The 25,991-nt window shown below is 44.5% G+C and overlaps 2 protein-coding genes across 3 annotated transcripts in view; both read left to right on the top strand.

Moving 5' to 3' along the window:
• The window catches only part of LOC129655251 (SS18-like protein 2), an 84,448-nt gene extending 69,302 nt beyond the window's left edge, over positions 1-15,146 (top strand). The window contains exon 2 of the mRNA XM_055585468.1: positions 14,370-15,146. Within this exon, the coding sequence (XP_055441443.1) occupies positions 14,454-14,687 (234 nt within the window). The 5' untranslated portion in view covers positions 14,370-14,453 and the 3' untranslated portion in view covers positions 14,688-15,146. The remainder of the gene's footprint in view (positions 1-14,369) is intronic.
• The window catches only part of PLXNC1 (plexin C1), a 332,800-nt gene that overhangs the window by 69,312 nt on the left and 237,497 nt on the right, over positions 1-25,991 (top strand). The gene's annotated exons all lie outside the window — the stretch shown is intronic.

Here is a 25,991-nt window from a genome sequence, read left to right as displayed (position 1 = left end):
ATCTCATCCTCTGTTGTCCCCTTCTCCTCCTGCCCCCAATCCCTCCCAGCATCAGAGTCTTTTCCAATGAGTCAACTTTTCGCATGAGGTGGCCAAAGTACTGGAGTTTCAGCTTTAGCATCATTCCTTCCAAAGAAATCCCAGGGCTGATCTCCTTCAGAATGGATTGGTTGGATCTGCTTGCAGTCCAAGGGACTCTCAAGAGTCTTCTCCAACACCACAGTTCAAAAGCATCAATTCTTTGGCGCTCAGCTTTCTTCACAGTCCAACTCTCACATCCATACACGACCACTGGAAAAACCATAGCCTTGACTAGACAGACCTTTGTTGGCAAAGTAATGTCTCTGCTTTTCAATATGCTATGTAGGTTGGTCATAACTTTCCTTCCAAGGAGTAAGCGTCTTTTAATTTCATGGCTGCAGTCACCATCTGCAGTGATTTTGGAGCCCCCAAAAATAAAATCTGACACTGTTTTCACTGTTTCCCCATCTATTTCCCATGAAGTGATGGGACCGGATGACATGATCTTCATTTTCTGAATGTTGAGCTTTAAGCCAACTTTTTCACTCTCCACTTTCACTTTCATCAAGAGGCTTTTTAACTGAGGCAAAGGAAGGATGCAGGGAAAGCATGAAAACCAAAGTTGTCCGTGTTGCTTCCTGACTCGCTGTCCCCATCCCAGTCCTGGGGAGAGGAATCATTGAGTTTGGGGAATCAGAGACCAGAGAGACCTGCAGCAGGCTTCCTGGGCTGGAAGGAGGGGTCAAACAGAGGGCAAGCCTGACAGAGTTCCCTGGCACCAAGCCTTGCCTATGAGCACTGGAGTCACAGCCGAGTGTGGTGTCTAGACAGACAGACAAGTGGCCATCTGAGTAGACTCTCGATAGGAGGCCAGATGGGAAGGAGGGAATGTTAGTGGATGCCAGAATAGGCAGATGGAGAGGAAAGACAGTCACTTTCCCTCTCCCTGTCCTCCATCCATTTTTTAGCACTTTGGTAGTCCCCAGACTTTGACACAACCTAGGGATTGGGGGAAGTTCCCCAATTATGCTTTAGCATCCACACCTGGGCAGGAAAGAGATTTGAAACAGATTTCACCCTCTCACCAAGATTCTTCTAAAATGCTTTCTGTTTCTCCCCCTACTTGGAGAGAAAGCATTTAGAAACCAGGTGTCATCCTAAAAGGTTGATACTTTGGGTAGGAATGTGATTCTTGAGTACTGTGGGATAATATGAGAAGACTCAAGAAAAAGAATTACCCAAAGGCTCAGCCCCAGACACTGACCCCTTCATCCTTCCCAGGGTTGTCTCCACCACATCCATTCCCTGTCTGCTCCTCACTTGTCCTCAAGGTCTGTCCCCAGGAATTTTACTCCTCTCCATCCACAGAGACCCAGGAAGAACCACATGCATGGAAACCACTGCAGGCCACACTGCAGTTGTTTCTTCTGTCTGGTGCAAGGACCAGGGAGGGAAGAGGATACTCAGGTTCCTTCTAGTTCTTCTTTTTAATCCCTCACCACAAAACTCTCTATTGCCCAAACTATGATTAGCAAGCAAGACCTTTCCCTGTAAGCAACCCCAACTCCTGAGCTCCCACTGGACTTTTGTAAGAATCTAATGGCCTTGGGGGAGGGGGTGGGGGTCAGGGTGGAATTTTCTGGATTTGAAAAGAAGTTGGAATTACAGCCCTTGGGGAGTAGTGTCCATCACTATTTAAGTGTGATGAAATGTTCAGAGGCCAGGGACAGAGAGGCTTATGGGCTATTAGAAAACAGGAAGAAAACAAGCCAGATAATTATTCACTTAGAAGTCAGTACCTGATGCTGCTAACCACTCCATCCAGTGACCTTCCCATGGGAGAGAATGATGGAATCACTGATCCTGTACAATATAATCAACAAGCACAGCTTCAGGGAGCTATCTGATGCTTGGTCCTTTGGTCTTAGCGCATATTTAGATGTTTGTGTGTTTCTAAACCTGGGGCCATAAAGCGAACAGTGGAGACGGCGTGCCGTCATTGGCATATGCATGTATGTGTCACCCCTGTTAACTGAAGAAACCTGCCAGCGACGTCAGCCTCGGCACAGGATGACCGCTGCTGCCTCTGTTTCCTCCTATTCATGGACCTGATTCCCCTCCCTCCCCGACCTTCTCATCTGCTTTTAACCTGCATTTCTCCTCCACCTCAAGGCAAATCCAAGGGCCTCTCAACCATCACTTTCACTCACTTCTAGTCTCTGTGGTCTTCATCCCATTTTGGGAAATGATACGACCCTTCCTCCCTCCTCTCCTGTCCTCTCCCTAAAGGGTATCTGCTCTGCAGCCAGCCAGCTCTGCCTTTCAGAGAAGCTCTCTGTGGAGTCAAAATTGCTGCTTTCATTTCCAGTATCTACGGTACCAGGGGGCTTAAAAGCAACAGAAACTTATTCCCAACCAGGGGGCTTCAAAACAGCAGACATTTATTGTCTCCCAGTTCTGGAGGCTGGAACTCAAAAGTTAAGGTGTCAGCAGGGCCACGCACTTCAGCACCTCTGAAGGTTCTAGGGGAGACTCATTCCTTGACACTTCCAGCCTCTGGTGATAACTGTTGGTCCTTGGTCCTCAGCTTCATCACTCCAAACTCTGCATCTGTCATCCCCTGCGGTTGGCCCTGCATCTCTGTGTCTTCATGCAGCATCCTCCTTTGTATGTGTGTCTGTGTCTAAATGTCCCTCCTCTTCTAAGAAAACCAGTTATATTGGATTAGGGCTGACCCTAATGATCTCATTTTAACTTGACATGTCATGGGATTATAGCTGCAAACACCCTATTTCCAAATAAGGTTACATTCACAGATACTGGGGTTTAGAGCTTCAACATGTTTAGGGAAGGCACAATTCAACCCTCATCGATCCCATATCCATCTCTGAATTAAATTAAAAAACAAACTAACAGAATTTGATTCAGGAGGCCAAATCAAGAGCAGAATCTATGCAGGCCCAGGCAGGAAGTTGGAAGTCTTTGGTCAAGGAATTCTGGGAATTCTGGGAAGAACCCCAAAGGTGGTCCAGAGGGGGAGGAATCTAGGCTCTAGATGGGCACAGCCTCTCAGCCCATAGGCACTGTCCCCTGTAAGATGAGTGTGAATGGGGGAGGGTCTGCACAGGGCCCTCCAAAGAATGACCAGCCAATGTATGTTCCTAGGAGGGCTTCATCAGCATTACCCAGGAGCTCCTTAGAAATGCAGAATCCTGGTCCCCACACCTGACCAACTGAATCTGAATCTTTGGAAGTGAAGGGTGGGGTGCCAAGTATCTGGGTGTTCCCCAAGTTCTCCTATGATTCGTATGCACGCTAGAGCTTGAGAGCTGCTGCTTGGGAGCTTGGGTCCCAAGACAAAGTCCATCTTGTCCCTCTAAGGGTCTGTGGGCATCACCAACAAAAGATATACACCCTCTGCTAGCCACTCAAATGGTACAGATACCATTATGTAAAAAGGCAGCCCAATTCTTTGGTGAAAACATCTCTAGAGGCAAAACTCTGTTTCTTCTGTTGAGCAGAAATCTTCATCTCTGTAGTTTCCACCTCTGGTGAATGTTATTCTTTGGAACTCCAAAAGAAATTCATTCTCTTTTCTGGAAATTAGAGGTTGAAGGTTCAAAACTGGCTGTTGTGTCCTCGGTTCTCCCCTCTGCAGTCCACCTTTCTAGACCCGTGTGTTTTAATGTAGAGGAGGAAATTGAAGTGAAAGTCACTCAGTCGTGTCCGACTCTTTGAGGCCCCATAGACTATGCAGTCAGTGGAACTCTCCAGACCAGAATACTGGAGTGGGTAGCCTTTCCCTTCTCCAGGGGATCTTCCCAACCCAGGGATTGAACGCAGGTCCCCCACACTGTAGGCAGATTCTTCACCAGCTGACCCATAAGTAGAGGAGGAAGGAATGACATAAAGGGGATCCCAGGACCAAGTGTGGGACATTGTTGAGTTTATTTTTGGTGAAGACATTCGATTTGAAACCTTAAATGACGTTGAAAGAGAATATGAAGTATTTTTTTTAATGTTTTTCAAAAAGAACCATATGTTAGAAATGACCTTCTCAGATGACAGGAAGGATAAGGATCCCAACCAACTCTTTTTTCCCAGATCCCAGCTCACAGAGGCAAAACAACTCAGACTCACTCAATTTCCTACCTACAAAGATGAGAAATATTGGAGAGAAAAGCATGGGAGATTTTGAAAAGGGTAAAAAGGGATTACTGGATATCTTTTATGTGGAGCATCAATGGCCATCATATTTCATAAATGTGCACATTTTTGTCTTTGACTAGACTGTTTACAACCCTGCAGAAATAGAAGTTAATTTGTAGAGAACAGATAGTAATGCATATAAGGCTTGCCATAGAAACGCTAGCTGTGTCCAGGGGAATGCAACTGATGTTACTCTCTGGATATTGCCCCATTCTGCTAGTCCTAACATTGTAAATTCATTTCCCAAATTCCTTATCTGTCCATATACACATGGTGTATCTGAAAGAAAGTTTGTAATACCGTCCTGATTCCCTCCTTGATTAGTGTGTTAAATAAAATCTTAGACACTTGTTTATTTTTTGTTTGGATAAAAGTCACCATTGTATCTTATTTTGAAAATTAGCCTTTAGCAATAGTTTTCTTTATAATTAACTCATCTCCCCATCCATCTTTTGGCTTTTTTAATTGCTCACATATTGTAGATACAGAAGCACCTAAAATTCCAATACTATTACTGTTATAGTAATATAAGTGGGACCTCTTCCAGGGCCTGAGAGTGGGCTCTTGTCTAACATTCAGAAATGAATTATCTGAGGAGACACACGTACTATACTGACAAAGCAAAAAACCTTATTGGGAAGGGGCAGAGGACAGCAAAGTAAGGGAACCCAAGAGAGCTACCTCGCCATGTGGCTCGTGGTCTCAGGTTTCATGGTGATGGGTTTAATTGTCCAGATTGTCTCTGGCCAGTCACCTTACTTGTGCCCATATTTGGTCCAACTCCTGGCAGTGGGTGCATCTCTCAGTCAAGGTGGTTTCTAGCGCAAGGGTTTCTGGGAGCCCAGCAGTACATATTATGGGTTGGCATCTCCTCCCCACTTTGGCCCCTCCCAAGTTCTTCTAGCTTTTCAGTTCTGTGTTCCTTCATGGGACCTCCCAGTGTGAGGTAACTCATGTAAGCAGTTATAATCCTGCATGGCCAGAGACAGACAGTTTCAGTCAATGGTTCTCTAATATCAGCATGAGCTTTGAAACTGGGCTGGCTGAGCCAGAACCCTAGTCAAGTTACTTGACCTCTCTGTGCCTCAGTTTCCTCACAAGGTTTTATGATGAATAAATGAGTTACATAACTAATGTATATAGAAAAGTGCGTGGTACATTAAAAAAAAAAAAAAAAGAGTCTGTTACTTTTTTCTCCTTTGGGTTGCAAGGAGAAAGAATTTCTCTTTCACTGAGGACCCACTCCTTCTTATGGGTCTTAAAACCATAGCCAGCTCCTCTGTTGCTTCTGTGAATGAAAACCAATTTCTAACTTAGGACCCTTTTGGTATCTGACAGTTCAGTTCAGTCTCTCAGTCGTGTCCAGCTCTTTGTGACCCCATGAATTGCAGCACACCAGGCCTCCCTGTCCATCACCGACACCCAGAGTTCACCCAAACTTTTGTCTGTCGAGTTGGTGATGCCATCCAGCCATCTCATCCTCTGTCGTCCCCTTTTCCTCCTGCCCCCAATCCCTCCCAGCATCAGAGTCTTTTCCAATGAGTCAACTCTTTGCATGAGGTAGCCAAAGTATTGGAGTTTCAGCTTTAGCATCAGTCGTTCCAAAGAACACCCAGGACTTATCTCTTTTAGAATGGACTGGTTGGATCTCCTTGCAGTCCAAGGGACTCTCAAGAGTTTTCTCCAACACCACAGTTCAAACTACTTTCTAATTTTTTCCTCTATCAGATATTAGTGTCAAGTAAGGATTTATATCATAATTTTTATTTGAGGGAACTCAATCTTTTTTTAACAATGATTAAACAAATCACCAGTCACCCTTATAACAGCCCACCAAATGGATCATGTACATTTACGACATTTACTTATTCTAAACATCAAATTGTAGCAGCTGCCAGTAGCCTGTTCTGAAGCTGGGTGGAAACATCAGTCATCCCAGTAAAACTGAAAAGACTGTGCTGTCTATTAGGTGTAAGATTAGGGAACCTACCTCAATGGTTCCTTTGGGGAACAAGGAAGATGAGTTTGTTTTAGCTTCCTTAATCTGTTTCTGAGCTATGGAACTCTTTCTTCAGAACTGAGCTCTTAGATTCAAGTTTTCTAGCAAAGGTTGTTCCTGGAATAGTATTCAAGTCTCTGGTCCTAGCTTTATCAGTCAGGAGGGGCTTGGCTTTGTTACTGTTACAACAATAACAACAAACCATCCTCAGTGCCTGGAACAAGAAAGTTTTGTTTCTGTGATGTTGGAGAAGACTCTTGAGAGTCCCTTGGACTGCAAGCAGATCCAACCAGTCCATTCTAAAGGGGATCAGCTCTGGGATTTGTTTGGAAGGAATGATGCTAAAGCTGAAACTCCAGGACTTTGGCCACCTCATGCAAAGAGTTGACTCATTGGAAAAGACTCTGATGCTGGGAGGGATTGGGGGCAGGAGAAGGGGACGACAGAGGATGAGATGGCTGGATGGCATCACTGACTTGATGGACGTGAGTCTGAGTGAACTGTGGGAGTTGGTGATGGACAGGGAGGCCTGGCGTGCTGCGATTCATGGGGTTGCAAGGAGTCAGACATGACTGAGCGACTGAACTGAACTGAACTGAATGCTACATATTGGAGAAGGAAATGGCAACCCACTCCAGTACTCTTGCCTGGAGAATCCCATGGACAGAGGAGTCTGGTATAGGGTATAGTCCACGGGGTCGCAAAGAGTCGGACACAACTGAGCGACTTCCCATTCCCTTTCACTTTCAATGCTACATATACAGCATATATCGATAGTGGTCTCTGCTCCATGCCAGCCCCGAGTCCAGAACCCGGGCTGACAGGAGCTCAACCGTTTGGGTTTCTCCAGACTCAAAGCAAAATGAAGAGAACTTGGAATCTCACAAAATGGCTCTTCAATACTTTTGTACAAAATTGACCAATATTACCTCTGCTCATCTTTCAGGACCATGCCTAATTTCAAGTGTGGGCAGTGTGCCTGGATATTAGATACTGAAGGGCAGGAGAATGTTCACCACACTAGTTATGGCTCCCCAGTCTTGACTGCATTATTGCTCTTCTCCTGATTAATTTGCTTCACTCTCAGCATTCAGAATAGGGTGTAATTTTGTTTCACTTGGCCTGGCTTCTAATTCAACAACATCCCTAATATTATCTGAAATCTGTAAGGAGGAACTAAGCTCCTCAGCAGTACAGATTTGCACCTTCAGACTTCAGAGGCTCTCCAGTATGTGCCTTGGGTATTGTCAAGAGAGAAAGTAAGCTTGTTTTTCCAAGTTCTGCCTCACCCAGCCCCCACCTGGGTCTAATTGTAAAGTGCATCTGCATGTTTTAAAAGCTCATTATGTAAATGTATCACAGTCCATATCCATCAACAGATAATTAAGAGACTATATACATATGTATGAGTTGGCTTAATATTGCTTTAATGAGGAGGTTTACTAGAAATACCAAATCAAGGAGGCAAGAAGAAAAATGATCATAATAAAAATGAGTACAAGTTTCCAGCAGTTCCTGGTAGTCCTGAGAGCTGCAGGAACACTCAAAGGGCACCTCATGTTTCCTCCTTGCCCACCATAAATGGGAGGAAGAAGCTTGGAAAGAAGAAGTGTTGCTCAACACATCTTTGAAAATAAGGTTATACTTTTTATTTTATTCCAAATTAAAGATTTTAGAGGAGCCAGAGTCTCATGTTTTCACCACCTGTAAAAGCAAGATCATGGCAGGGAAGTGGTCAGAAGTCTGATGTGGCAACCCCCCGGTCGATGCCAAAACTGCAGAGATGGAGACACCAGACTGGCCCATGTGGCTGCTCTGGACAAATTAGAAAGGTGTCTCCTAGGAGAGGAGGAAAACCAGTGGGAAACCCTTGGCTCCCTTGTGCAGGCAGAGCCCTCCAGGTCCACAGCTCAGCGAGGAGGTGATGGCAGAGCCCTCCAGGTCCATGGCTCAGTGAGGAGGTGAAGCTTTCTGTAGAGACATGCGTGACCTTGTCCCCGGTGGACACAGCCTAGTAGTGCCAGGACACGTGCCAGGTGAGCAGAGCATGAGCGAGGATTTAGCCTTTGCTTACTCTCTCAGCAAGGCTTCTTGTCCAGCACACAATCCATACAACTGCAACAGCAGGCCTTTCTAGAAAATTCCAAAGGAGTGACTCCCACCAAGAACTGGCCTGAGTCCGTAGAAACAGAGGACCCTTCCCCCATTCTACCTACCAACTTGTCCCTTTGGTTTACTCAACGGCAGCTCAACCCCACCTTTGGGACCCCTCTACCAGCCCTCTCTTCTCCGCTCTTACGCAGTTCATTGTCCAGGACTCAGTCAGGTGGCTGTACCGAGTTACAGAGGAAGCTGGGCATTGTGGTCTCGCTGGGTGACCAGATGTGGCTCCCTGCGATCTGGTGACTAGGGAGTTTGAAGCCCAGTCATTTGCCTGTCCCATTTCCCACACATTGGAGGAGTAGGGACAGGAAGCTAGCTCCCTTTCAGTGAAGAGAAGGATGGCACTCCTTGACCACAGCAGTTCTGGTTTCTTGACTTGATCTAATTCTAGCCTCTGGAAAACACCTCCTTGTCTATCATCCCCCGGCATGTCTGAACTAGATGCTGACAAGTGTGGTCTCCTAGGAGGTTCTGCTGCTTAGGAATCCCAAGTCCTCCTGGGTGAGTTGTGAGGCCTGAGATTGTTTTACAACTTCAACAGTCAAAGACTTTTTCTTTTTTTTTTTGAAACTCAAGGTTTGTGGTTTGTCTTACAAATGTAGTAGCTCTTCTCTTGTATCTGCATTTACTCAGTAATGTAGGGCAGGGACTACATCCATGTCCTTCCTAGACATACTTCTCTAACCTGATTTATGTCTTTGCTTCCTTATATCTCCCAGTCTGTCTATCCCTCTGTCTCCTGAGTGAAAGACGCATGTTGCATCCTCCCACATTCACACACTCCCTTGGCCACAACTCATTCACATGGTCCACGTAACTGCAACAAAGCCTCCAAAATAGGGAGTCACTATGTATCCAAAAGGAAACAAAATGGGGTTTGAATCCATGTCATTACTTCTTCCTCATCTGTTAAGTTATCCTGATTGGCAATCTCTACTCAAAGTATGTATTTAAAGTGAGTAAGGCTTCTCTGAGATAAGAAGGGCATTGTTTCTAAAAGAAAATAGGAATTGGAGTAGATAAACAGATTCCAACCTGGATAGAGGTTAAATGTTTTGAAAGGAAGACAAACCTAGAATAGAGTCTTGACTGCAACATTTATGAGCCTTGGGTGTCTATAAGAAGGTTACAAGAACTTTCTGGGCTTCAGCTCCCTCATTTGTAAAATGCAGGTAATAACAGTACTTCTTTCATAGGCTGTTGTAGACTTATGTAAATGCTTGTCACATACTTGGCACAGCACCATGCAAGAGGAAACATAAGTATATGAGAGTGTAGAGGGTATAAGCCTCAGTCTATATACTCAGTTGTGCAAGAAATTTTCCTTTATTTTCCTGTATCTGAACCTCATGTCTGTGTTAAATCTCCCTTTCCTTCTGAAAATGATAGGGACTTCATCTCAGTCGATTCATGGCTTCTCCCTGGGCTCTGAGGAAGTTCCAGGCAGCTGATGTGGGCTCGAGATGGCAGGTCTAGATGGTAGGCATCTCTCCGTCTATGTTGTTGCTTCTTGCCAGCTACCAAGCACCTGCAGATCTGCCAAATCCCTGAGTCATGTCTGGATTGCTCCACAGTGCTGGGTGCCATGGCCATGCATTGCCCACAGCATCCTGAGACCCCAGAAACCCCTTGGGGTTACCTTGGATCTGTCTGTCTTGACACATTGCACAGATACACCTTCTGCTCTCATGTCTTATTGGCTTAGGGACTTTCAGAGTCTTCCCACCCCCAGCAATGAGGCTCAGATCCACTCTGCTCTTGGTTTCCCAATCTTATCCAGAGGATCATTCAGCTGCAACAACTCCCTTGCTCCCGTGACTCTGTTCAGGGGAAAGGGCCCAGCCGTATCTAAGACCAAGCTGTGCAGTACAGTATCCACTAGCCACATGTGATCATTCAGATGTAACTGGGTAACATATGCCAGATTAGCAATACTAACCACATCTTGAGTGCTCAGTAACCATATGTGGCTGGTGGCTACCACAGTGAAGAACACAGTGTTCATTATAGAACGCTGCTATCATCCTAGAAAGTTCTGTTGACAACACCGGTCTAGGATCTGTGCCTTATATCTGGTCCTAACCCTGTCCGGCGCCATCTCAGAATCTGTATCTAAACTGGGCTGGAAGCGTTGCCCTTTGTACATGATCATCCAGTCCCATACCCATCCTGCCTTATACCTAGGTCTAGGCTTTGAAACTCAGAAGCCAAGAACTGGCTCTTTTGTTCTCCATGTTCTACTGAATCATCTCTCTTCTGAGGCACAGAAGATGGGATGCTCATATTACCATCAGAGCCAGCAACTCATCCAGTTTGCTGGAACTGAGAGAATTCCTGGGACATGAAACTTTCCATTTGAAAACCAGGAAAGTCCCAAACAATCCAGGACAATTTGGTCACCTCAGTTCCAAAGAACCACTGGTTACCAAGGAATGCAGGAAAGAATACCAGTCTTGATATCTCAAAGTTGCTTCAACCTTGTAGCTAATATTAATCTGGTGAGGATTTCATTTCACCCTTCAAAGTTAGATTTGGATATTATATTTCTTCTCTTTCTGGAAGCTTTTCTGACTCCCACTTTCCTGCCTCTCTCCCTTCCTCACCCCGTGACTCCCACGGATTTCGTTGGTTCCACCTGGTATTTACTAAATATACATCTTCAGATCACCTTTCCCTTTACCTACCTCCCTAGGAAGACTGTTTGAGTATCTGATATTTTGCCCTTTCCGGAAAACTATTGATCCTGAGGTCATGGGAAGAGTGAGCCGCATAAATGACTTCTGTAGGGCATGCAGGAAGAGCCAGCTCCGAAGAGCCCCTTTGGACATTAAAGTAAGACCTTCAGTGAATTGTTAATAGCTACCTTTTGGCTCATTTCTAACTCACATAGTGAGAGTTTCCAACACAGAAGCTATTACAGAGCTCAGTTCTCAGAGAAGAGACTGCCATGAACTGCCGTCACTCGCCTGCCTTGTCCCGCTCCGTCTTCTCCCTGACCTTTTCCTGCCCTGCCTTATTAGGTCGTGTGAACTGTCTAAAAATACCTTGATAGCAGAAGCTCAGAGGGTCAAAGAAGGAAAATGAGTCATTCAGTAAGACCACGAATGTTCTTCTTTTACCCCGTCCCTTTCCTCAGCAAGATTCAGACTTGAGGAAACACCAGCTCAAATGCTATCAGGCGCATTGACCTGTGCATATGATTTCTTCTGTTTTCTTCTTGCAAAGCTTTTCTCCCTGCATTAACCTTAACCTGTATGGTCCAGTGCAAGTACAACCTCATCCAGGAAGCGGTCCATGATTTACCCTAGCCAAATCGTTCGTCTCAACTGCCGGTATAACAGAAGACTAGAAAAATAAGGCTTATTATATAAACTCACCCCAGACTTGAATCAAAATCTTAAGAAGAGGGTACATAAAATGTGCATTCAAAATGTTTTTATGCTGGACTATAGTTGGTTTACACTGTTGTGTTAGTTTCAGTATACAGCAAATTGATTTGCTTATACCTATCCATATATCTATTCTTTTTCAGATTCTTTTCATATATAGGTTATTACAGAGTATTGAGTAGAGTTCTATGGGCTGTACAGTAGGCCCTTGTTGATTATCTACTTTTATACAGAGAGGTGTGTATATGTTAATCCCAACCTCCTAATTTATCCCTCTCACCTCTCCTCTTTGGTAACCCATAATTTTGTTTGCTAAGTGTGTGCCTCTGTTTTATAAATAAGTTCACTTATATCATTTGTATCATTTTTTAAGAACCCACATATAAGTGATATCATGATGTTTATCTTTCTGTGTTTGACTTCACTTAGTATGATAATCTCTAGGTCCATCCATGTTGCTACAAATGGCATTATTCTTTTTATGGCCAAGTAATATTCCATTGTACATCTTCTTTATCTGTTCATCTGTTGATGGACATTTAGGTTGCTTCCATGGCTTGGCTATTGTAAACAGTGCTGCAGTGAACATTGTGCTGTATGTATCTTTTGAAATTATGGTTTTCTCTCGATATATGCCCAGGAGTGGGACTGTTGGATCACACAGTAGCTCTATTTTTAGTTTCTTAAGGAATCTCCACACTGTTCTCCATAGTGGCTATACCAATTTACATTCCCACCAACAGAGTAGAAGCATTCCCTTTTATCCACACCCACTTCAACATTTATGCATTTATTGTTTGTAGACTTTTTGATGATGGCTATTCTGACTTGTATGAGGTGAGAGCTTACTGTAGTTTTGATTTGCAGTTTTCTAATTAGCAACAGTAAGCATCTTATCTTGTGTTCTTTGGCCACCTGTATGTCTTCTTTGGAGAAATTTAGATCTTCTACCCATTTTTTTCTTTTAGTCTTTTTTTTTTAATTGAGCTGCATGAGCTGTTTGTTTATTTTAGAGGTTAATCCCTTGTCAGTTGCATCATTTACAAATTTTCTCTCCAATTCAGTGGGTTGCCTTTTCATTTGTTTTTATGATTTCCTTTGCTGTGAAACAGCTTTTAAGTTTAATTATGTCCCTTTGTTGTTGTTGTTGTCGTTGTTGCTATAGAAGATGGATCCAAAAAGACATTGCTAAGATTTATGTCAGAGTTCTAAGAATTTTATAGCATCCAGTCTTACCTTTGAGTCTTTAATAAATTTTGAGTTTATTTTTGTTTATGGTGTTAGAGAATGCTTTAATTTCTTTCTTTTACATGTGGCTGTCCACTTTTCCCAGCAACACTTACTAAAGAGACTATCTTTTCTCCAATGTATATTCTTGCCTCCTTGATCACAGATTAATTGACCATAGGTATGTGAGTTTATTTCTAGGCTTTCTATCCTGTTCCACTGATCTATAAGTCTATCTTAATGCCAGTACCATACTGTTTTGATTACCCCTAACAAATTATCCATGGGGTTGCGAAGAGTCGGACACGACTGAGCGACTTCACTTTCACTTTTCACTTTCATGCATTGGAGAAGGAAATGGCAACCCACTCCAGTGTTCTTGCCTGGAGAATCCCTGGGATGGCGGAGCCTGGTGGGCTGCCATCTATGGGGTCGCACAAAGTCAGACATGACTGATGCGACTTAGCAGCAGCAGCAGCAGCAACAAATTATCAATAGCATTTTTTTGCAGATATAAAACAAAAAAAATCTTAAAATTTGTATTGTACCACACAAGACCCTGAATAGCCAAAACAATCTTGAGAAAGAAAAACAGAGCTGGAGAAGTCAGGCTTACTGACTTCAAAAAACATGCATTTTAACAAACACTCCAGGTACTTCTCTTTTAAAAATTTACTGATATATGTCATGTGCCATAAAATTCACCCATTTAAAGTACACAATTCAATGGCCTTTAGTATATGCAACTGTTACCACAATCAATTCTAAAACACTTTTATTACCCCCAAAAGAAACTCCATATCCTTTAGCTGTCACTCCCCAATTCCCACTCCTCTGTCCCAAGTGTGAGTAGTCACTGGTCTATTTCTGTTTCTATAAATTGACCCATACTGGATATTTCATATTAATTCAATCATACAATATGTGGTCCTCTGTGACCAACTTCTTTCACTTAATGTTTCAAGATTCTTTGATGTTATAGCATGCATCAATACTTCATTTCTTTTTATGCCTGAACAATGTTCCATGGTGTGGATATATCATATTTTATTTTCCCACTCATCAGTTACTGAATATTTGGGTCATCATACCACATATGGTGTTGCCTATTATAAATAATATTACTATAAACATTCAGATACAAGTTTTTGAGTGGACCTGCATCTTCATTTCTCCTGGTTTTACATATAGGAATGTAATTTCTAAGTCATGGGGTAATTTTATGCCTAACTTTCTGAGAAACTGTCAGGCTCTTTTCCACAGTAGCTACCACCCTTTACATTCTCACCTGCAAAGAATGAGGGTTCAGATTTCTTCTCAACCTCACCACATCCTTACCTGCCTTTTAAAATTCTAATCAGGTACGTCTGGAGCTGTAGGTCTGCTCCGGTCTAGCTCAGGGGATCTGCCGGGCCTGAGGCCGAGTTCCACCCTGGCTTCCCGGGATGTCGGTGGCTTTCGTACCGGAGTGGCTAAGAGGGAAGGCAGAAGTCAATCGGGAGACCATCCAGCGGCTCCTGGAGGAGAATGACCAGCTAATCCGCTGTATCGTGGAATATCAGAACAAAGGCCGGGCAAATGAGTGCGTCCAGTACCAGCATGTGTTACACAGAAATCTCATTTATTTGGCTACCATCGCAGATGCCAACCCAACCAGTGCTTCAAAAGCAATGGAATAGTCTTCCAGTTGGCTGTTGTGAGGAGTAATTGAATGTGATCTATTTCCTATGAAATGGATTTTTGCCAACTCAACTGCTTAGAATGTGAATGGAACCTCTGTGGCTCTTCTAAAAATGTGAAAATGTGAAGAAAGCTACTAACTTAACCGTATTCTCAGTATAAATATTTAATAGTTCAGTGGATTCCCTCAATTAAGTTGACTCCAAGTGTCCTCCATCCTGAAATAAGTGTGTTTGGATAACAGAGATATAATGGGCATCTTCAAGTCAACCTTTTTAGTTTCAGTCTGAAGAGGAAACTGAGCAGGTATTGGGCGATCAGCAGAAATTGGTGAGACTTTCCACTGAGACACTGCCAAATGGACATGTGACTGTTTCTCCCTCCTACCAGTTTGTGGTGGTGGACCCCTGACTACTCTTTTCATGTTGCCTTGAAATAAAGCTTGCTTTTCCACAAAAATAAATAAATAAAATAAAATAAAATTCTAATCATCCTAGTGGGTATGAAATGGTGTCTCATTTTTGCTTTGACATGCATTTCCCTAATGGCTAACGCAGGTGCTTCTTATAAAGTTGAAAAGCTTTGGTACACTGCCCCATAATATGTGATGGAGTTACCTCTCTTATGGTCCCCGTGTGTGTGTGTGCGTGATAAGTCACTTCAGTTGACTCTTTGTGACCCTGTGGACCGTAGCCCACCAGGCTCGTCTGTCCATGGGATTCTCTGGGCAAGAATACTAGAACGGGTTGCTGTGCCCTCCTCCAGGGGATATTCCCAACCCAGGGATCAAACCTGTATCTCTTATGTCTACCTGCGTTGGCAGGCGGATCTTTACCACTAGCAGCACCTGGGAAGCCCCCTTGTGGTCCCTCCTGGCCAGTGAACTTGCAGATGGCCAGGAGTGCCCTGCGTGGCTGCCTTAGAGCCCCCTCAGTGTTGCCCAGAGCCCGTCATATTGCAGATGCTGCATAAACAGGAGGGAGCTTCTATGAAGGGCCTGTACTGTGTCAGGCATAGATTATACAAATTAACTCATTTAATCCTCACAGCAACCATTTGAGGGCGGATATCATTCCTGCTGTCTTACAGATGAAGAAACTGAGGCCCAGAAGAGTTAAATAACTTGCTTGTATTTGAACTCAGGTGGCATGGTGCCAGACTGAACTGCCTCCCTCAATAAGTACCTCTTGAATAAATGAATGAATTTCAAACTCTGAAAAAAGGAGGAGACAGCAGACTGCAGAGGCAGGGCTCACTCCACTGTCCATTCGCCCGAACAGCCATCTTTCCAGAAGAACAGCACTGGGAGTTTGAACCTGTCGGAGACATCAGGACACTTCACGTCAGTTCCTAGTGAAGGACAGAGAACTCGGCACTGGCTTGGATTTTTTAAACCAGATGGATGCTAATCCTGATCCCAAGCCCTTCCAGGAAGTATCCACGATGGAGAATGGAAACAGACTTGTGGTGCAGACTTGAATTCTAGGTATGCACTGGCGGTGAGGTTGAAAGGTGGAAAGAAGTCTCTATAGCTCTGAATTCAGCTGTTTTATACCAAATGTCTCCTCTTGAAAACAGGCATGCTACAGATCAGCTCTGAGTAGCCAACATGATTTTCTGCATCCTGTACAGGGTAAATCCTTCAACATATCCTACCAAGTATCACAATTTTTGGCAAATTAGAAAATGATACTATTTCAGTCCAAGCCAGGATGCATGGATTGGTAAGCTGAGCCTGGGTTAGATTTCAGCTCACACCAGCCCACTTGGCTGGGCGTCCTTGTGCAGTGCCCAACCTGATCAACCATATACGGTCTATAGCACTCTGTTATAAGGAGTTTTACCCTGGTGAATACAGGAATCTTGGTAGTTAGGAAATGACTTGTTGTTGTTCAGCTTTAAGCTGTGTCCAACTCTTTGTGACCTCATGAACTGCAGCATGCCAGGCTTCCCCGTCCTTTACTATCTCCCAGAATTTGCTCAAACTCATGTCCGTTGAGTCAGTGATGTTATCTCACCATCCCATCCCCTGATGCTCCCTTCTCCTCTTGCCCTCAATCTTTTCCAGCATCAGGATCTTTTCCAATGAGTCAGCTCTTTGCATCAGGTGGCTAGAGATTGGAACTTCAGCTTCAGCATCAGTCCTTCCAATGAATATTCAGGGTTGATATCCTTTAGGATTGACTGGTTTGTCCCCTTGCTGTACAGTGATCTCTCAGGAGTCTTCTCCAGCACCACATTTCAAAAGCATCAATTGTTTTGACTTATGGTAGGTTAAGGAAATTATCAAATCAATTATTTGACTTACGGTAAGTCAAGAAAATAACTTACCATAAGTCAAATAATGGATTGATCGAACCTCACAGCTCTTTATAATCCGGATGAAAGAAATCAGCAAGAAATGACTGACAGAAACTTTGTCTGACATATGGGCTTAGAAGCTGATAAATCCAGGCAGACAGAATCCAAGCCAAAGCTGCAATTTGAAACCAGCCTCATTCATCTTGACTTTGGTACCTAATCCAAAAAGCCCAGGTACCCATGGAGTCCTGAAAGACAGAATGCCAATGAAGAACTAAAGATTTGCAGCTCAGGACTGCAGGCAGCCTACTCACCAAGGAGCCAGACTAACTTCCAGAACGCAGCTTGTTTCCCAGGCAATTGACGGAGCCATCTATGACCCAGACTTTTTGAGGTAGCGCACTAAGGTTCTAACCAATAGCCAGCCACACCACCACATTTGCCTCCTGGAAGCAGCTCCAGGAGCTGGCCATGAGACACAGGGGCTGTACGAGTTACCCAAGCATCTGGGAGCAGAAATGATGACATGGAGCCACATACTGTTGTTTGTGTCTCTCCAGATGCCTGAGCCCACTGACACGCACTCCAAATGACATGGCATGCTTGTGGCTTGCTGAGGGACTGTGGTTACAGAAGGAATAGAAGTCTTCAGACAGATAAAGAGAAAGACTGGCAGACTCAGCTTGGAGAGAGAGGAAGAGCTATGTACTGTAGTGGGCAGTACGCAAACGCAGACACAGGTCTAATAACAAGAATAATTATTTATAATAAATAATAAAATTATTAATAAGTTACTGAACCTGTTCTATGCCCTTTATTCATGTTATCTCACTTGTATTTTAAGGCAGGTCACAGTCCTGCTGCTGCTGCTGCTAAGTCGCTTGTCGTGTCCGGCTCTGTGCAACCCCATAGACAGCAGCCCACCAGGCTCCCCCGTCCCTGGGATTCTCCAGGCAAGAACACTGGAGTGGGTTGCCATTTCCTTCTCCAATGAATGAAAGTGAAAAGTGAAAGTGAAGTTGCTCAGTTGTGTCCAACTCTTCGCGACCCCATGGACTGCAGCCCACCAGGTTCCTCCATCCATCCATGGGATTTTCCAGGCAAAAGTACTGGAGTGGGGTGCCATTGCATTTTCTGATCACAGTCCTAAGAAGTGATTATTATTTGTAAGCTTCTTATAAGTGAGGACACTGAAGCACAGAGAGGGTAAATAACTTACCCAAGATCACACAGCTTGTAAGTAGTGGAGCCTGGATATGGAACAAAAGACCCAACCAGCTGAGCCCTGCCCAAATCTCTGACTCACAGAATCATGAGAAACAATAAATTGCTGGTTTCAAGCCATTGAGTTTTAGGGCTGTTTGTCATCGAGCAATAGAAAACTGCCCTTGTGGAACTTATAATTTAGTAACAGTAACAAGTGAAAAAGCACATAGATGTATACTTATGCATTTAATACATAGTAAAGGAGAAAGAACGGAATTTTCCTTCATTGTATTTTGTTGTTGTTCAGGCACCAAGTTGTGTCCGACTCTTTGAGACCCCATGGATTGCAGCACGCCAGGCCTCCCTGTCCCTCACCATCTCCCAGAGATTGCCCAAGATCATGTTCATTGAAACAGTGATGCCATCCAACTATCTCATCCTCTGTCACCCTCTTCTTCTTCTGCCTTCAATCTTTCCCAGTTTCAGGGCCTTTTCCAATGAGTCAGCTCTTTGCATCAGATGTCCAAAGTACTGGAGCTTCACATTCAGCATCAGTGTTTCCAAAGAGTATTCAGGGTTGATTTCCTTTAGGACTGACTGGTTTGATCTCCTTGCAGTCCAAGGGACTCTCAATAGTCTTTCTCCAGCACCACAGTTCAAAAGCATCAGTTCTTTGGTACTCTGCTTCTTTATGTTCCAACTCTCACATCCATATATGACTACTGGAAAGACCATAGCCGTGACTATACGGACCTTTGTAGGCAAAATGATGTTTTTGCTTTTTAATATGCTGTCTGGGTTTGTCATAGCTTTCCTGCCAAGAAGCAATCATCTTCTAATTTCATGACTGCAGTCACCATCCACAGAGCCCAGGAAGAGGAAATCTGTCCTTCTGCCTTTTCCCCTTCTATTTGCCATGAAGTGATGGGACCCACATGCCATGATCTTAGTTTTTTTAATATTGAGTTTTAAGCTGGCTTTTTCACTCTCCTCTTTCACGCCCATCAAGAGGCTCTTTAATTCATTTTCACTTTGTGCCATTAGAGTGGTATCATCTGCATATCTGAGGTTGTTGATACTTCTCCTGGCAATCTTGATTCCAGCTTGTAATTAATATAGCCCAGTATGTTGCATGATGTGCTCTGCATGTAAGTTAAATAAACAGGGTGACAATATACAGCCTGTCATACTCCTTTCTCAATTTTGAACCAGTCAGTTGTTCCATATAAAGTTCTAACTGTTGCTTCTCGACCCTCATACAGGTTTCTCAGGAGACAGGTAAGATGGTCTAATATTCCTATCTCTGTCTTAGAGTTTTCCACAGTTCATTATGGTGCGTAGTCAAAGGCTTTAACATAGTTGATGCTGCTAAGTCACTTCAGTCATGTCCAACTCTGTGCGACCCCATAGACGGCAGCCTACCAGGCTCCCCCGTCCCTGGGATTCTCCAGGCAAGAACACTGGAGTGGGTTGCCATTTCCTTCTCCAATGCATGAAAGTGAAAAGTGAAAGTGAAGTCGCTCAGTCTTGTCCGACTCCCAACGACCCCATGGTTTGCAGCCCACCAGGCTCCTCCATCCATGGGGTTTTCCAGGCGAGAGTACTGGAGTGGGGTGCCATTGCCTTCTCTGAACGTAGTCGATGAAACAGAAGGAAATGTGTTTTTGAAATTTCCTTGCTTCTCTATGATCCAATGATGTTGGCAATTTAATCTTTGGTTTCTCTGCCTTTTCTAAACCAAGTTTGTGCATCTGGAAGTTCTCAATTCAATTACTGCTGACCCTAGCTTGAAAGACTTTTAGCATAACCTCACTAGCATGAGAAGTGAGTGCAATCGTCATTGCATTTATTTCATACGTAATAAGTAAAACTTTCATGGTCATTCAGAGCACTGGTAACAAGATTATCCTTTTTCTGTTCTTCGAGTCTACCTTGCCTACCTTGCAGGTTGGCAAATTATTACCTTTCTGGGCCTTGGTTTCTCCATCTGTGAAATGGGCATGGTAGCATTCATCCTGTCTGCCTCATAGGCTCCTGTGTGGATGAAATGAGACAAGAAACAAAAGTGCTACGATTGCTGAAAAGTCCTCAACAAGCTGCATCATAACAAAATAAATGTTCCCTTGTGCTAAAAGTGCTTAACTGCTTTATAATTTATTCTCTGAAATGGAAACATCTGGCCAAGGAAACTTGAAAGAAGCAGAAACCTTTCTGACCAAAGCAATTGCATCTAATAGCTGGTCTCTGGAGTCTCCTCCTTCAGCTCTGATTTGCCCATTACTTTGAGTTGTATTTTGAAATATGTCAGCCTTGCTTTTTTGCACATCTGCTTTTTCTATTTTTACTCTGGACCAAAATAGAGACAGAAACCATTATAAATGGTAAATATCCATTCTTGGGCGTTCCATCATGTATATATATAAAAATCTCTCCATGAATTTATTCATCAATATATCTTCTAATTGTAGTTGTAGAAACTGGAGTGAAGCAGAATTATAGAGGAATTTTATAAGGAACCTCAGCAAGCTGCAATTATTATCTGGCTGAATGAGATTTCTACCTGGGTTATGAAACAGTGAACCCAGGAGCCAAAACCAGTCATGTCTTCTCCCTGTTTAAAAATTCCTTAGTGACTTCCCAATGCCCTCTATGTAAAGACCAAGCTCCTCGGCATGGCACTGAGGTCCAGCCATGACTTTGCTCTTGCTTAGCTGCCCCCTCCCCCCGCCCCCCTGCCGACCACCCCAGCCTTGCCTCTCACCACTCCTGCTCTTGGGCTTCATGACCTGTTGATGCAGATGTCTCATCTCCAGCCTTGACATAAGCTTTTTCCTTCGCCCTAGTACACCACCCTCTTCCATCTTTGCCTAGCCTACCCCTTCAGTTTTCATGTCTAACTTTAGATGATGTGAGAAATCTTCCCTAAACCCCTAAGACTGAGTTCGGTGTTGCTCATCTGCGACCTCTTAGCACCTTTTCTCTAAGGTAAGAAGGTAAAAGACACAGCTCTCACAAACATACGTCATGAGCCTATGTCAAATGTTCATTTAACTCATTAATAAGGGTGCTGCTGCTGCTGCCGCTGCTGCTAAGTCGCTTCAGTTGTGTCCAACTCTGTGCGACCCCATAGACAGCAGCCCATTAGGCTCCTCTGTCCCTGGGGTTCTCCAGGCAAGAATACTGGAATGGGTTGCCATTTCCTTCTCCAATGCATGAAAGTAAAGTCCCTCAGTCATGTCCGACTCTCAGCGACCCCATGGACTGCAGCCTACCAGGCTCCTCCGTCCGTGGATTTTCCAGGCAAGAGTACTGGAGTGGGGTGCCATTGCCTTTTCCAATACGGGTGCTAGCAGGGTAATAAAGTTGAGTCAAAGGAACATAAGAGAAACTGATTTATATGTGGTAAGTGAAAGGAAGAATGTTGATGTAAGTCTGCTATCTTAGATCTAAAACTGGGCATAATATAATGTCCTATAGGCAATAAGGTGCATGGCAGTTGGGTGCATGGGTGGTTCAGTGGTAGAATTCTCGCCTGCCACGCAGGAGACCCAGGTCTGTTTCCTGACCCATGCAGCCACAGCGTCATCCCCTTTGTGGGCCTTCCTGGTAGCTCAGACAGTAAAGAATTTGCCTGTAGTGCAGGAGACCTGGGTTTAATCCCTGGGTTAGGAAGATCCCCTGGAGAAGGAAATGGCAACCCACCCCAGTATTTTTGCCTGAAGAATTCCATGGGCAAAGGAGCCTGGTGGACTACAGTCCACGCGGTTGCGAAGAGTCTAACACGACTGAGTGACTAACACACATAGGCAATAAAATCATAACCATTAGAAGCTATCTTTTCCAATGGACAAAAATTATTTGCATCTGATCGATTTCCTGCCAGTTAAGATCTCACTTTTAAAGGACTTGATCTTAACTTGTGTAGTAGTAGTTAGCTAAATCAAGGCTGTCAGAAGACCTATGGGCTGGCCTATTTAGTATGACAATGAAAGGATACACTGTCATCGTTCTGGAATTTTTTTTTTTTTTTTTTTTTTACCAGTAGCATTAAGACTCTGTATTAAAATGACCTGTTATCTTATCTGAAATTCCCAGCTAATTGAAAAGCTTCTCAGGGATGAGATTCTGTTTTAGATAGCTCCTGTCGCCTCTGATCTTAGCTCAGTGCCTGGTATGAAGTAGGCACTCATAATTATTGTTGGATGAGTTAAAAGTTTTCTTCTTGCAGGATTAAACTATCCCCTCCAAGGAGCTTATCAATTTCCCACAGATAGAGTTATGGGCGATAGAAATCTGCAGTGATCGCAGCCCATGGACGTCTCCAGCCCCTGCCAAGTGTGTCCAGTGGCCCAAAGCCCCTTAAGCATTTCTCTTGCCTCCCACTGCTGCACAAACCCAAACTGTCACCTTGATGGTCAGATGCGGAGGCAAGAAGAAAGAAGCCCATCTCCTGTGTCTCCATTTAAGAATCAGGAAGAATGGGGTCCTTCCCTGCCCAAGCCCCCTGCCCATCCCCAAGCCCAGTGGGAAGGCTGAACACCGAAGCCCTCCCTAGCTGCCTCACATGCTTGTGCTGGTGCTGGGAGCACAGGGCTCATTCTATTCCTGGATTCAACTCCCCAGGGACAGCTATTGGGGCTACAGGAGTACTACTCATCATTCTAATAGGCTTATGGGGCAGCCCAGTTTTCTCACAGATAATAAGCCTGTATAATTTAAATCAAGACTAATTTATGCATTTAAACATGTGTTGCTAGGATAGATAAATCACCCTACTTGTGACTTGTTTTTATTAGCACAGGAGGCAGGTAAAGCATCACCCACTGATGGGAGAAGGGGCGGAGGCAGGCCTGATTTTCAGTTACTCATGTTCACGGAGTGTCCATAAAAAGGAAGGAGTAGAGGTGGGATGTGCTCCAAATAACTTCGAGTTTTTGAGGGGTCAGTCTGGGGAAAAAATAGACTTGAAATAGCATGAATGAGAATGACTATCACTTCACACAGCATCTTTGTTGATCTTGTGGAGATCTTGGAAAGATGTCAGGAAAGCAAGGCGTTATCTGGGCAAGAGTTTGAGACTTTTGGACAAGGAGTGTGTTCCAATAAGCCCAGGAGTAGTGGTGGAAGGTAGATTGGGACCCTGTGAAAGGAGAGAAAGCAGAGAAAGGACAAAACCACAGCGACAAAGGCCTTGTATCTCTCAGAAGCAGAGTAGGTCACTGAACCTAGGGGATGGATGAGTCCGCCACTAGAGCACCCTGTTTCTCATTCCTGGGCCTTTCCCTGCCCTACAGAGGTCCTCCCACCCCACGTGCGCTCTCCTACACTCTCCCGGAACCCTAGCCATTTGCCCCTCACTGTGACTTGAAGGCTGGGTTCTCCTCTTGCAGTGAGACTCACCTTTCAGATTTTTCTCTCTGAAAAAGGAATCAAGTGGCCAGAGAGTTCCTCATCCATCCAGGAGTATTTTTAGCATCCCTTAAAATTACGCCAGAACCATAGGAATAAACCAGCACCGTCCTAGAAGGATCCTGGGCAAACCAGACCTAAGGTCATCCTAGAAATACAAGGCCTTGTCTCCCATTTAAAGAATTGTGGGCACCACTGAGCAGGTGGAGAGAGTTCCCTGATTCTTTCCCAAGGAGAGGGTAATGAAAGGAAATGGAAGGGAGCAGAGATACATTAGGATGCTCCCAACTGCACACTCACTTTTCACTTTCATGCATTGGAGAAGGAAATGGCAACCCACTCCAGTGTTCTTGCCTGGAGAATCCCAGGGATGGGGGAGCCTGGTGGTCACACAGAGTCGAACACGACTGAGTCGACTTAACAGCAGCAGCAGCCACTGCACATAGTGGAGGATTCAGGTGTTATGGGCTTGTATTAAAAGGACTTAATTGTTTCACATAACAAGTGATCTAGAGGAGGATGCTTCCAAGCAAGATCAGTGTTTCGACCATGTCAGGGCTTCTCTGAGGATCTCTTGGCACTCTCTCCCTCATTATTACAAAATGGCTGCCAAGGCTCCATACATCATGTCTTAACAAAAACACTTTCAAAGAAGAAGGAGATGCAGTTTTTCCTCTTACCTCTTTTCTCACATAGATTTTGTCTTGCCCAGAATTCCTCCAGTGGAGTTCCCCTGTTATCAGTTTAATTGTTCAATATTGGGTCACATGACTATTGCCAGAGCTGTAAGGGCACGTGTAAAAGTAAGGGCCTACATTTTTTTTTTCTTTCTTTTTTAAAATTTGTTTACTTATTTGGCTGCTTCAGGTCTTAGTTGTGGCACTTGGGATCTTTGTCACTTCCTGGGGGATCTTCCAGAGAAGGCAATGGCACCCCACTCCAGTACTCTTGCCTGGAGAATCCCAGGGATGGGGGAGCCTGGTGGGCTGCCGTCTATGGGGTCGTCCAGAGTCAGACACGACTGACGCGACTTAGCAGCAGCAGCAGCAGGGGGATCTTCAGTTTCGGTACATGGACTCTCTATTAAGGACTGCAGGCTTAGTTGCTCCGTAGCATGTAGGATCTTAGTTCTCCGACCATGAATCGAACCCATGTCCCCGGCATTGCAAAGCAGATACGTAGCCACTGGACACCAAGGAAGTCCCGAGAACCCACCTTTTCTACCTCTGTGATATGAAATGGATTCTGCTGGCCTGAAGGGTGAGCTAGCAACTGACAGTGTCTACAGCAGTGAGCTGCTGGGAGGTTCAAAAAGAGAAATTCATAGAAAGCTCCCTGCATAGTTTTTGACATAAACCTGGATTCAATAAGTTTATCAATTTATACAGTCCTGGACAGAGAAACGTTTTAAAGAATGAGCAATAGGCATACAGATCTAAAGGCAGGTAACTTGGCTTTCCCTGCCTGTCCTTTTCCATTTTTCAACCAAGAAGACAGGCAAGATTCAGCCCGTACTCAGCTTTCATGCCCACCTCTCTTCAAGACAACCTCAGGCTACGGAGTTGGAACTTTTATCTTTCACAGACACCAAATTTTCCATTTCAGCCTGCATAAACGGAGCATGAGAATACCCTACGGCCTGTATGTGCTACGTGTTTTCTACAGATGCCAGCAGAGCAAGACTTCTAGTAATGGGATCCGTAACCTGAGTAAGAGAAAAGGCAAGTCTGAATCTACCCTGCCGGTCATGTTCCAGCAAACAATGAAAGCACAGTAACGGGAAACACTGCCTTCTGACGTGTTCAAGCCAGTCTGCCCCTGCTCCGTACTATTATTAGCAGCAATATTAATAAATGCTTCTGACAGGCAGTAAAGGTTCAGGCCACTGGAGAGTCACAGAGCGTGCCAGACACATAAACTGCCTGCCCCAGGCAGCTCATAAGCATGAAGGATACAAGACGAGGCCCTAATGGCAGAAAACACGATGACCAGGCAGGGGTTCCTGCGGATGAGGTGCGGAGATTTTTTTCAGAGCTGGGAATCAGAGAGACAGGCCTTGGCACCCGCGAACTGGCCAGGCACCGGATCAGAAGAGCCCTTTTGGGAAATCATGGGAGAGATGATAGCAGACAAGTGACAGTCCACTTCAGATGTCACCTCGACTGACTTGGAGCCTTGAGGGAAGCACGTGAGATGCGTCCAGCTCTCTTGCTATCTGAGGTTCGGCTGGCATAGAGCCTACAAACTGCTCCCCGGAGTCTAGACTCTTTCTTCCTTTAAGAAACACAGCTCTCTGCATTAGTTAGCAGGGAACTCTTGGAAGTTGGACTCTTCAAGTGATAGCTTGTCCTAGGTGCTGTGGCAATAGGTGTGGTCACCGGCTGACC

This window comes from Bubalus kerabau, chromosome 1, assembly GCF_029407905.1.
Source record: "Bubalus kerabau isolate K-KA32 ecotype Philippines breed swamp buffalo chromosome 1, PCC_UOA_SB_1v2, whole genome shotgun sequence".
NCBI lineage: Eukaryota > Metazoa > Chordata > Mammalia > Artiodactyla > Bovidae > Bubalus > Bubalus kerabau.
Note: the sequence above shows the minus strand (reverse complement) of the source record. Positions and strands in the feature narration are given on the sequence as shown.